The sequence below is a fragment of the Chinchilla lanigera genome, unplaced genomic scaffold, assembly GCF_000276665.1.
Source record: "Chinchilla lanigera isolate Chin_1 unplaced genomic scaffold, ChiLan1.0 scaffold00063, whole genome shotgun sequence".
Classification (NCBI taxonomy): Eukaryota; Metazoa; Chordata; class Mammalia; order Rodentia; family Chinchillidae; genus Chinchilla; species Chinchilla lanigera.
Genome location: NW_004955464.1, coordinates 9,980,121 through 9,993,083, shown reverse-complemented (window position 1 = coordinate 9,993,083; position 12,963 = coordinate 9,980,121). Strand labels below are relative to the sequence as shown.

The following is a 12,963-nucleotide window of genomic DNA, read 5'->3' as shown; positions in this document are numbered from 1 at the left end:
CGAAAGAAAGGGCTGGAGCCCCGGGGAGAGGCACGGGGAGAAAATTCCACAGAAGAGACTGAGAGCTGAAGGGGAAGGAATCCTGAGCAGGTGGCTTCCTTAGTCAAGGAGCGGTCCATGTTAAGCTCTGCGGGTGGGCAGGTGGAAAATGAGCGCTGGATTTAATCTTGGACTAAAGATTAAATAGTGGTGTGGGCTACCATGTTTGGAAAATGCAATGCAGGGGTTAGAAAATGGGAGTGTAGATCTGGGGGGCAAACCCACAGGGCTTGGCAGTGTGTCTGTAACGACCACAAGCTACGGAACTGAGGTGTATTCTAGAATATTTCTCCACTTCAGTCTTAAGAAGTTACTTTTGGCAGAGAAAACTAAAACTAAACATGAAGGCGAGGTGATTTACAAAGAAAAGGAAAATCACAGCAGAGTTTATTAGGGATCAGCTCGTCGGTCTCTGTATTTCTTTGGCTCAACCTTCATCTCCTGCGTGCCAGGCACTGTGCTAAGCCATGAAGGCATGAAGAATCAGACGTGGTTCTTGGGGCAGACAAACAGCAGATGATATTACACAGCGACGTGACAAGGGTAGGGCAACCTGGAACCTGCTGAGTCACATTCCAACAGGTGTAGTGGACTCAGAGGTCTGCCCCTGTGGGCCAGGCAGGGCTGCTTCCCCAGGAGGGCCTCTTTCTCCAGGAGTCCTCCCAAATGAGGCTTCACTATTACAGGCAGCAGCCAAAGTAAAGGTTCTCTCAGATTATCTAAAAGTAAGTGGCTGCCTAAACCAATTAATCATGAGCCAGGCAGGGGAGGCAGCTGTGTTCTAGCGGAAACGCCACAGACCGGAGTCAGGGAGTGTGTAGGGTGAGAGGGGTTGAATCTAGATTCTGAAAGCCTGTAGCTGTGGCCTTCGGTTGGTCACTTAATTTATCTGTGTCCTTCCACCACGACCTCCGTCATGTATCCTAAATTTGGCCATTTTTCTCCACTTTATTTTCCGTCCCCTTAGTCTGTGGTAGCACAACCTCTCCTGGGGAATAGGCCTCATCCTTCTAATCGTTGTCCCTGTGGTCGCTCCCCCTCAAGCTCTCCACTGGTGAGCTGAGTAACCTGAGAGGCTTATTGTGGCTTTCACAGCCCTAAGAGACTGGCTTTCATCCACTGTCCTCACCTCACTCACCTCCCTGCCACTTTACCCTTGAGCTTCGTCAGCCTAGAGTGTGCTGGCCTTTGTTTCTGCTATGTATTTTGCCTGATTCACCCCTCCTCAGACCTTCCCAGGACTGCCTCTTTCACCTCTAGCTCACAGCTTGCATGTCACCTCCTCAAGGAGGCCTTTTTTACCAACCCCCTCCAGCCGATGCAGTCCTCTTTGTCCTACCACATGATGCAGTGAAGCCCGCGGTACCTGAAACCATCTGACTCATCTGTAGACTTTTCTGTTGCCTGCCCCTAGAACCTGCTCAAACCACAGTGTCTGCCCAAAACATTCATGCGAGCTTTCTGAGTCTTAGATTCTTTGTCAAAACATGGTGGATCTGGACACTTGGGCAGCACACGCCAAACCCAACCCTGCTACCTTGGAATCCTGCTCTACTCCTGCTAGCAGTGTGATCTGGCCTAACACCTGTGTGTCTCACTTTCCCTATCTGTAAAATGGGAATACCAGTAATCAACAGCAGGATAGGGAAGAGGATAATGAGTCAATATATGTAAAAGTGTTAAAAAAGGAGACCCTGACGCATGTAAGTGCTCAAAGTAATCAGCAATAATTCTCTCTGCTCTCCCTACTGCAAGAAATGTCTCTACCAGTACGCTGTGCATTAACGACACCGGGAGTAGCTCTCTAACGTTCACCGGTACCACAAGACTGAACTCCTGGTAGACGCACAGAGTCTCAGACTTCTTTGTGTCCTCAAAACCCAGTAGAGGGCCTGGCAAAGAATAAGAGCTGAATGAATGGATGAAGAGAGGATGGAAGGATGGGAGAAAAGAAAGAAGAAAATGAAAGGAAAGAAAATGAGGTGACGGGGAAGAAAGAGGAGGCGAGCAGGCAAGAAAGAATGAAAAGGGAAAGGGAGGGAAGGAGAAAGGAAGTCCTTGAAGTCGGGGTCATAGCCACGCCCTAGGTAGAAAGATAACTCCCTGTCTCTTTGCCTGTCCTCCCAGACACGAGAAAGGACACCGCTCCTAGAGACCATCAGCCGGTCTTCATCTCATTAGCTGCTCCAAGCACAAGGCCAGAATCATGAAATTATGTCCCCAGCCTTCGCTGCTCTCTGCACACACATACTCATTTTTCATCTCTGTGCCTTTGGAGTACCTCTCCACACACCTGCATCTTCTGTCTGAAGCTCCGGGAGCCGGCTCAAGGAGCCTTCCCCAGGGCTGCTACCCTTGCTTTTCCGCTAAGGACACCCTCCCCTCCTGAGAGCTCCCGGCAACCTATCTGTCGCTCTCACATGCCACTTCCCTCAACTGCACTCGTGTCTACAGTCCTCGGTCCTGTGCAGTGTGAGCTCTTCAGGGATACCTGAGATATTCACTCCTGCATCCCTGTGCCCTGCCCAGAGCCTGGCATGCAGCTTCCACCAAAGGAAACTGTGCCCAATACATTCTTGTTGGTGTAAAGGCCCATATTTCAGCCATCATGTTTCTCCCTAGTGACCTACCTCTGACGATGCTTAGTTTGTGAGGTGAGAGGGGTGGCTTCGGGACTGCATCCTTCTTTTTTTTTGTGGCGACTCCTGTGACGCTTCTGTTTTTCAGAACATCTGTTCCCCAAATCATGACTGCCAAGTTCTTCGTGTACTTGGAATCGCCTTGGGTTACTTGCAGCTGGTGCCATTTCTCCTCATCAACCCAAATCCCGCTTCCCAGATGGACCTGAGAGGGACAAGCACATCACACCTGTTTAGTCTGAGAGAAGGGAAGCAGGAAGTTGCTTTTGTCCTTTACAAAGTGTTGCTTTACAGCTGTAAGGGATTCCTGCTACAGATGCTAAGTTAACGCTCTTTAAGCGTAAGTATAATAGTTATCACTGGGCTGGGGATATAGCTCAGCAACACAGAACCTGCCTGAGTTCAATTCCAGGTACCAAAAACCACAGAAATGAAATAGTTATCATTTACCAAATACTTGAAGTATGTCAGACCCGATTCGAGCGTGATATATTTACTATCTCAAGTCTTCACTGCAACCTTGGACAGAAGGTATTATGATACCATTTCATTTCAGATGAAAAATCGAGGTTCGGGAAAGGGAAGTTCTTGCCAGAAGCCACTCAACTTGTAAGTGCGAGAGCTAAGAATCTAACCTCTCCTTATGTTACCCGACGCTGCGGCCGAGTCTGACCACGTCTCAGGACACACACTCTTGGCTCCTTTCTGTATTACACTCTAGGACAGTGACGGTGAGCCTTTTAGAGAAGATGCCCAAACTGCAGCCCTGAACTCACTTCAGTATGGCAAAGTGTCACTGCTGCAATTAAACCCAGAGGCTTGAGTTTAGAAAATAAAAATCTCATACATTAACATTTTTTGTCTTAAAAGCAAAAACAAATAACATGCATTCCATAGGTTTGCCACCACTGCTCTAGGAAGACTATCTCTCTCTAATGTGAACATTTCGGGGCATACAGCCTCCTAACAACGGAGGCTGCATGCAAAGAAGTGCAGAAATTCCTAGTTTTGCCCCCACCCCCAGAGATTCTGATTTAGTTGGTTTGAGTGTGGCCCACACACCAGGATGATTTAAAGCTCCCTCCGTACCCTAACTCAGAGTTCAGTTTGAAAACCACTGACAGCTGGAGTGCGGAGCAGCTGGCCAGGGTCTGCCTCCAATGAGGGTGTTGTTGTATAACCCACCCACCCACCCCCGCCCCCGCTGTGAGCTTCAGTCTCCAATCTGTGAAGTACAAGAATTGGATTTCAGCTCAAAGTTCATCCTCATACCTCAGAACACCTATGAGTTTAACACATTAAACCCAAACAAAATGTACCTGGCTTATTTCTGACCGCACAGAGAACACAAGAAACACAATCTCATGGTCTTCATTGAGGGAAACAGTCAAAATGCTGTAGTTCAGAGCCAATAAATTACCGTACTGTCTATGCTCACAGAATGCTCTATCAATAAGCTTTCAAATTTTGTCCTCCTTTCTGACTCTTTTAATGACTTGCGAACCATTTACTAACAATCATTTAAAAAACAGTTTTGACTCTGTCATTGCCCTAGGTGTGCTTCTGCTGAGTCTGTGAAGGAGGAAATGGCTTCTGTGAGATGGAAGAGAGGCGGCCTCTAGCAAGACGAAGTTCCTAGGAGGTACACAAGGCTCTACCGAAGGTGCTTGTTTGCAGAGAGACCTGCAGCTCGTCACTACTGCCCGATCAGGAGCTGACTCTGAGGAGGAGTGCACACAGTCCCAACCTGGGGCAAACCAGAAGACCACTTGCTCAAAAATGACTAAAGATCTTCCTGCCTCAGCGTGGCTTGGAAAGGGAGGTGGGCACAGATATGGACAGGGGACAGCCAGCAACACTTCTTCCTTCACTGATTAATGAGGTTTTCCAACTACTGAGAAGAAAAAAATACAGAATGCAACCCTTCCACCGTGAGTAACCCAGCAATCTTTCCACCACATCTCACTCCACTTCCTTTGACTCAAACGATTACGTAGACCTTCGCAAGTGTCAGATAACCAGATCTACCTGGCCTCTCTGCTGCACACTTCGGTTAGGCAAATCAGTGCATTCTGCTCAGAAGGAGAAGCAGCCCTGGGGTGTGAGGTGCTGCCTGAGGCTGGGGAGGCAACGCTGCCCACCAAGGTCAAGCTTTGGCCTTTTCTCTGTTGCACCTTTCAGTAGGGAATCTGCCAGCTCAGGCATGCTGAGGACAAGCTCCCTGTTGCTCCCTGCTGGACCCTGCAGCACCTCTGTTGATGACACTCTGAAGCCACCCACACAAGGTTCCTGTGATGGAGGAAGGAAAGGACCTTTGAATTAGATTAAATTCTAAATTAGAAGACTTTAGAGATGGATGACATGTGCAGCGCTCCAAACATCTCTGTACTTATCTACCCCAGGGCCTTGTTTTCCTGTAATCTTTTAACTTATTACTCATAAAAGAGAGAAAACACTCATTTTAGCCAGCCTTCTAAAAGAGAAAGGGGGCGCTACTATTTTCGGAGTACCTGTAATAAACTCAATGTATTTAATCCTCACAATGACCTTTAGAAATAGAAATAGGTAGCAAATATTCCCTGTTTTACAGATGAGAACAGAGATCGGTAGGGACTAAATTACTTCCTCCAAAACACATGATCAGTAAATTTTGAAATCGAGATTCAAACCCAAATCTGTGCCCCCAATCATGCTCCCCAAGCCTCCCCTGCTGTCACCAGTGTCACAGTCATGCTGATGCAGTTGGAAACAGCAGATGTAACACACGGTGCTCAGTTTTCCCTTTGTGTTTCCCACTGCACCTGTCAGTCACTTCCTGTGCAGTTCGCCACCACCAGCAGGGACACCGGGGGGCGGCCAGGGACTGGACTGGCTTTCTTGCTTCAGTCGCCTCTCCTCCCAGTCCACGCCGTAATCACTGATAATTAATTTCCCTAAGACATGGCTTTCCTTCTTCGACTAGATGACTTCAGCAGTCTTTCAACTTTTTATGTCAACCCCTGGAATTCTGAATGGTTCAATTTCTGTCCCGTCAGATTCTTCCTCCTAAACCCGGTGTTAGAGGCCCAAGGGGATCTCACTCCATTCTGTCCACTAACCTTTACTTCCTCATTGTGCCCATCACTCTAGTTAATCGCCCTCTGCCTCCCATATGCTGTAACAGAGAAAGGATTGCTCTGGAACTGCCAGACCTGGGTGCAATCATGGCTCTTCTACCTACCAGCTGGTTTCCATGGGTTGGTCATTTTACTTCTCTGAGCCTTAGTTTTCCAGCTGTACAATAGGCAGATTGTCACCTAATTCATAGAATTGTTTTGAGCATTAAAGGAGATGAGTTAAACATCAGAAGGACAGGGCACACCCACTAACTACAACCGCCTTGGCATTTATCCTCTACCTGTGTCTCTGCTCATGCCATGCTCTGTCCAGGAATGAATGGTTCCTTTATGTCCCATGCTTTCTAATATTTCCAGCCCAGCCTGAAATCTAGGAAATACCACTCAAGCACTTCAGGGATAATTTCCATCCCTTCTGGAGTTTTAGTCCACTGGAACTTTCGTCATGCAGCCCTTCACCTTGGAGGGGACGAGTGGAGGCTTTGCTCTCTGGTCCCCTACAAAGTCACCGGGACTGGTCTGAACACAAAGCAGTAAGCAATTGATGGGTACATCAACTATGTCTCAGTGGTACTGATTTTCAGTTCTGATGAGCTGCTGTTCCTCAGAGAAGAAAATAGTTTCTGACATTCACCCAAGAACAGTGTTGACTTTACAGCACAGAAAGAAATGGCCCTGTATAAGACCAATCGTAGGTATATGCTGGAGCCTTTGAGATAAGAGTTCTTGAGGTCAGCAAACTCAGGATACCCTGAAGCAATGTGCAGCTTTCAGGGACACAGTAGAATAGACCAAAAGGTTACTGGTCTGGGAACTAGGAGATCTGGCTTCCAGGTCCAGGCTGCCTTGAATGTGTTATATAACTGTAGACAAGTCCTTTCTTAGGATATGTTTCCTGATCCACATTATGTATAAATTAGACTATTTAAACTTTAATGGACTCTGCAGGCTTATGATTCAGTGAGTTTTTGAGATAAAATATCTTAGACAAAGAAAAGCAATGCACTTTATCAGAATTAGAAAGTAACTTGTGTAGCAGGCCCTATTCATGCAAACTGCAGCATACTACTTGACCAAAATGTTAGCATTATTTGTCAGGGGAAGCTATTAAAAATATGCCATCTGGTAGGATGGGAATTGATCAAAATATTTCTTTGTGAAATGTTTTATGGAACAAAACTCATTTCCTATTAGGAAATGGAGCTCATTCCAGTGCTCTAGCCCTTGGAGAGATTAAGACCTCTGTTCAGAGGGAAAGAAAGGTCAGAAAAGACAGCAGAACCAAGAACAATGAGGATTACTTCTGGGATGTGGGAAATGCTTCTGAGGGAAGCTGCCATCCATTTGCAGTGTGTCTGCTTTTTTCTATCTTCCTTAATAAATCTCTCTGCCTGACTACACATTAGTTGCAAACAAAAACCAGGTTAGTTTTATAGCAACATGCTGCTAAAAATAATACAGTAGGTAGTTTCAAGATCTGTGCATTAATTAGTGTGTAAAGAAATTAAATAAGGTTTAAAAGACTCATATTCTTGAGGAAGGATTCTACCTTTGCAAAAGTGGCCCCCTATATTGCTCAGAAACTGTCCATCACCCTTCACTGCAAGAGAGAAATACATTTCTCTTGGAAGCTACTTTAAGGAAAAACTCTCCAGTGACTTCACAGTGTAGTCATGACTGAAAGAAAATTAACAAGTGCAGAATACTCCTCTCTTCTTTTATCTTCAGCTGGAGAACGTTCACAAAACTTAGATGTAGAGTTTGAGTTAAAAAAAAAAAAAAAAGAGCTATGGAGAGTGTCATTTCCAATCACCTTTCACAGACAAGGATGCTGAGGCCCATAGGCAAGGTATCTGCCCTCGGCCACTCAGACAGGATAGAGGTAGAGGGATGCCATGAACTCAGACTCAGGCTGCTCCTTCCACACGGTTTGCCCCCTCTCCTCTGCAAAGCTGTCTTTGAAAGCATGTTAGTGCAGGGTCCATCTGCCCTGCCTCTGCAGGCGGGGAAGCGCTCAGTGCCAGATGCAGGGAATGACAGCACATCCAAGACACTGAAGACTAACAAGTTCCACTTCCTTAGCTTGACAAGGTTTGCCTTGGCCAGCTGCAGGGATACATCCAGACAAACCCAAATCAAACCACTTTTTCTTTCTCATCAACCCACCAGGGAGGAGCACCAAATAAATGGAGACCTTCTGAAGCATAAAGCAAGAAAAATGAACTGACACAGATGACTCTTTGGGGAGAAGGAGCTGGTGATGTACTGTGTGCCACAGCAGCGGAGAATGTAACACTAAAGCCGATTTAACCAGGGCCTAGAAAAAAGTTCCTGACAGACTTCTTCAAAGGTGAATTCATTTGGGTGGATGTCAGCAGTTTCTTCTCCTGCCCTGTACTATACTGTTATGTGACCCACTGTAAGGCTTCCAAAGGCTATTCTTGTACTTTTCATCCTGAATCAGTAGAAATGATGCTAGTGCTTACATTTTCTTTTATGTTTTGTTTTCAGGGTAATACAAGACAATCTGAGGGGTTACATGTGGCCTTAGGACTGTGGGCTAGCCACTGCTGAATACACAGCATAAAGGTAGTTTAGGGACAGGGAAGATGTCTTATTCACCCCGGCATCCCTGGTATCCAGCATAGGGTATTTGTCAGTGATGAATGCATGTATACTAAGTTATAATCTGTAAGTCTGGTTTTTCATTGCCAGTTCACCTCATGAACTTTAGGCACCTTATTTTATAGGAACGTCACACAAATTTCATCAGACTATCAAGGGAATCTTCTCTTGTTTAGTCTTTCTCACTATGAAGCTATTTTAGAATGTTAATTTCATTTTGCAGCACTTTGGCCCAATAGGAAGCAACACAAGGAAGAACCCCAATAAGCCTACACTGGTTAAAATACGAATTCCACAAACAGTCACTCAGGACTCAGCAGGGGCCGACCAGTCAAGCTGGGTTTCAGAAAGTTCCCGTCATACTCTCCATCTCGCCTCTGACTAACAAACACTTGCAGGGAATGGATATTGAGCTTAAAACACTACCTTGCCATTGTCTAGGATATACTTGTCCATGACAGGCGCAGGAGCAGGGTAATAGGACGACGTATTTGCTTCCTCACTGAAAGTGCTCCGTAACTCCGGCTCAGGGTCCAGACATTCTGACTTTACTTTTTCCAAGTCAATGGCAGGACCTAGGCAGTTAAGAAAAGAGATCTGTCTAGAACTCCAAAGAAAATAAAAAGCAAATATTTTACTATGCATCTATCAGCACATGGTACCAAAAAATGCTAGCTTATTTTTGTCTGTTGTACTACACTTAAACCCAGACTTGAAAATAATATGAGGTATGAACATCGCTAGGGAGAAGGTGGGAAATTGGAAAACAAGAATGAACTAGACTCAATTAGAGTATGAGTGAGGAACACTCTCCTAGGGTGTCACTGTCTACATGGCAAGGCAGGAGATGCAACTTGCTACACAGGAAAGAGATTCTACTCAGACAGTGTTGGAGGAAAAGAGGTGAAAATTACTGGAATATAGAAACTGTGTAATTGCCGAAAGCCCCAGGTCTGCAGCCTGCAGTGGAGCGAGCCTTAGCAGAAGGGAGGTTAGGACAGCTATGGAGAGAAATACAAAGGCCTTTCCCTCCTTAGGACCTAGAATCTAGACAAAATTCCAAATGACAAATTACAAATACAGTTCAGATTAAACCCCTGATTGCCTGATCTAACAACTACTCTGATTTTTATTTTAATGCAATCAACACAAATTATATGAGGTTTAAAGAGTGAATGGAAGCTGGGTAAATGGTAGTAGTTTCTAGGAAGGATTCTTTTCTCCCCATTGGTGTTTTTGAAATGATGAACTATTTTTTAAGTCACCTATTGTGTCTTAACTGTGAAAGGGCAGAGAAAAAGGATGAAAATGGGTAAATAAGGCTAAATGACTGAATTAATTTTTGTGGGCTAATAACTCCAAAAGCCAGCAGAGTTTAGCATGCTGGAAATTCTCCTGATGCAAACATTTCAAGGGTTGTTGGGGGGGGTGCGGGGATATAGCTCAGTGGCACGAGTGCCTGCCTGGCAAGCATAAGGTCCTGAGTTCAATTCCCGGTACCAAAAAAAAAAGAGTTGATGGGGACCAGGAGCTGCAGATGGCTGTGCATATAATTTAAGTAACCAATGGACTCAGAGTCCAACCTCTCATACTAATATGTAGTCAACTGAATAAAAAGCTGTCGATATACCAAATCCCTGTGCAATGATCTGGTTGCAACTCCACATTTATTACCACATCCTAGACTTTGGGTGGTGGCAGGGATAGTATGTGGGTTTGTTACTGCAAATCCTCAGGATGAAAATATCAAACTGCAAAGCAGAACGTCTGTATGCTGCAAAGATTTAAGTATGAACTTTGAACAAATCTCAATACAAGATGACTCGGGAGCAGAACAGCACAGATGAAAGAGCTCACTTCATCTTGGCAGAGAGATTTTGACTCCCATTCTTGGTTCTGCCATATTTTAATTATATGACCACAGAAAAATGAATTGCAGATGCAGAAACTGGCACAGTGAAGGACCAATGGTATCATAATGATTCTGAAAGTCTCTCCCAGTGGTGTGTGACCTATTCAAGGCCCGGGGGCAGGTTTTACTCTTTCCTTTGTCCCCAGCACCACACACTGAGTCAGTACTCTCTGAATGTTTACTAATGGCATAAAAGAGTAGCGACAATGAACGAATAATTCTAAAGTTTCAGAAGCAGATGCTAAAGCTTCTCCTGTCTGTATGTTGTGTCCGGTTGGATTTCTTAAATTGAACAAATTTAAGGGGGACGTTTGGTATGCACTTCTAGCTGGGAAAAGCTGAGGAGTGTGCCCTAAGGTACATGGCTGAGTTGGTGGCTCAGGTTTCTTCCTGCTCTTGTGTTTGTGACAGGGAAAAGGAATGGGCTAAGAGAAGATGCATGCAACCTCCGCCGCTCCATCTTCTCTGGCAAGATCGTGTCCTTTCTGTAAAGCCTTCTTTTCCTTGCATGGGAGAAGCTTGCTGGAAAAAAGAAAAGATCCACGATGACTTCAGTATGGCGCTGTCCCATCCATCTCCGCAGTGGCCGCCACAGAGCTCTTCCACGGGACTTGTCTTTCCTTGCTTAGGTGCTCCACTACCCTCAGAGGAAGGTCTCGCACCATGGCCTCACTAAGGCCCAGGAGGACGAGTCTCTCCTCTATCTCTCAGGTTACGTCTTGTTCCCCACCTCATATTGACCTCTGCTCAGTTTCCCCAGATTTTATGTTGTCCCAGACCTCTGTGCTGTTTTTTGGCCTTGAAGGCTGCCATATCTGTCTGCTCAGCACCCAGTCAGACTTTAAGAGACAGCTCACGTGTCTGTTTGGTGAGACCTTGCTCTCAGGTAGGGGTCTTTACCCTGCAAATACTCTAGCAAATGATGCTTGTGATCATGGACCAGTTTTCAGCATTAGCCTGTAAGGCTCTTTAAGAGCTAAGTTTTACTCCCTTTGTATGTTGGGTCCTAGAGCGGTACCTGCACGTGGCAGACTCTCAGTAAATTCTTCAGTCCATGAGAGGGAAGAGCGAGTTGGTGAGGGTGGGGTGGCTCTCTAACAGGCTGGAGCAAAGATGTGAGAACAAAGCCCTTTTGCTGACTGGGGGTGCTCGGAGCCAGTGGTGTGAGTGAGTGGGAAGCTGTTCTCTCCAATGTCTATAAACCTTTTGCAACCCAAGAAATAGAAATCCAAACTAAGGAGAAATCAGAAGCACCCTGTACGGACAATGGGTAGTTCAGATGGCTATAGTTATAGACAAGGGGCTCTGCCTCTCACTACAGTGGGGACAAGAGGTGTAGGGGTTAAGATAAACTCTCATCCAATCACAGCAGCCTGCCTGACCCTCTCCACACATATCATCCTCTCCTGCCTCAGAGGCTTTGCTTGGGTCACTCTTTGTTAAAGCTCCTCCAGTGATTCAAGGTCCGACTCAAATGCCAACTTTGCCTCGACCCTGCCCTGTCTCCTCAAACAGAGGTAAATAATTCTCCCAACCCCGTAGCGTGGGATTCACTCAGAACCACTGGGGTTTAAACACGGGGTGTGCTACTTACTGTTTAGGCAAGTTGCGGTCTTCCTGAGTAGCAGAGCCCGCTCTCCCTGTGGACACTTGCCCCACCCCACCAGACTGATGGGGTACTCTCCTTTGTTTTTCTTTCTGTCTCTAACTAGACTGTGAGGCTGGGGTCAGCAGGGCTGGTGTGTTTTTATGTCAGAGAACAAAGTCTGGCCAGCATTTTATTCAAATTCAACTCTCAGGGGCTAAGTCCATATAAATAATAATTTAACCGCTGCGACCTTCTTGCCTAACACGAATGGAGAAAAAACAACAGCAATTTGGCAGAACTGAAACGCCAATGATTTGACCACGTATATGAAATGGTTACTTCAGAGTCTGGCATGATGTGGGTGCCGGGTAAATCAGCACCCGCCTGCCCATTTCAACGCACATGTTATACTTGTGCGCTTTTGTTTGTGCTAGACTGTGAACTCTGTCAGCCAAGGTCTGCTTCGGTCTCGGGTGCCTCGAGTAGGCCTGGCACAGAGCAGGTCCTTGTAATCTGCAGCTGGCCACCCTCCCCTCTCCTCAGGGACCCATAGGGCTTTGTTAAGCAGCAAGGCTATCCTACTGGGATCTCTGGCGTTCAAAGAGAGCGCCATTTAACACCTGGTGGTCACTTTCTGCAACAGCTTCCTGCTCTCAGGGCCTTGTACCCAGAAAGCTGTCGTCACCCCATCCTCAGGGAAGAGAGCTACTAGAAAAACCAGCCAAAAGCACAACTTGCAAGGGACCTTTCAGCAGACCTGGGTGTGATCCCAGCCGCACAACCTTAGGCAGGTCCCTTTAGCTCTCTGGACCTCAGCATCCTACTTGCAGTGGGGATTTCTCAGAGATGCATGCAGCAGGCTGCTGGTGCCCAGGACTGACGCAGGCAGAGGACAGAGTTTCAGAGGATGGCAGATGAATGCAGAAAGGCGTCAGTCAATAAAGCATGGAGCTTAGCACTGCAGAACCAGGAAGAATACGAACAAACAGATAAAATGTGATTTCTTTGAAGACAGGAGGGAGGACCTCTGATGCTTTAATTTAA

The 12,963-nt window shown here is 46.2% G+C and overlaps 2 protein-coding genes across 6 annotated transcripts in view; both read right to left on the bottom strand.

Moving 5' to 3' along the window:
• The window catches only part of Agbl4 (ATP/GTP binding protein-like 4), a 1,347,784-nt gene that overhangs the window by 202,101 nt on the left and 1,132,720 nt on the right, over window positions 1–12,963 (bottom strand). The gene's annotated exons all lie outside the window — the stretch shown is intronic.
• The window catches only part of Bend5 (BEN domain containing 5), a 45,811-nt gene that overhangs the window by 4,855 nt on the left and 27,993 nt on the right, over window positions 1–12,963 (bottom strand). For all 3 annotated transcript variants that reach the window (XM_005398627.2, XM_013521736.1, XM_013521737.1), the window contains 2 exons: window positions 8,846–8,994; window positions 2,670–2,883 (listed from right to left, as the gene is read on the bottom strand). In XM_005398627.2, coding sequence (XP_005398684.1) covers window positions 2,670–2,883; window positions 8,846–8,994 — 363 coding nt within the window. The remainder of the gene's footprint in view (window positions 1–2,669; window positions 2,884–8,845; window positions 8,995–12,963) is intronic.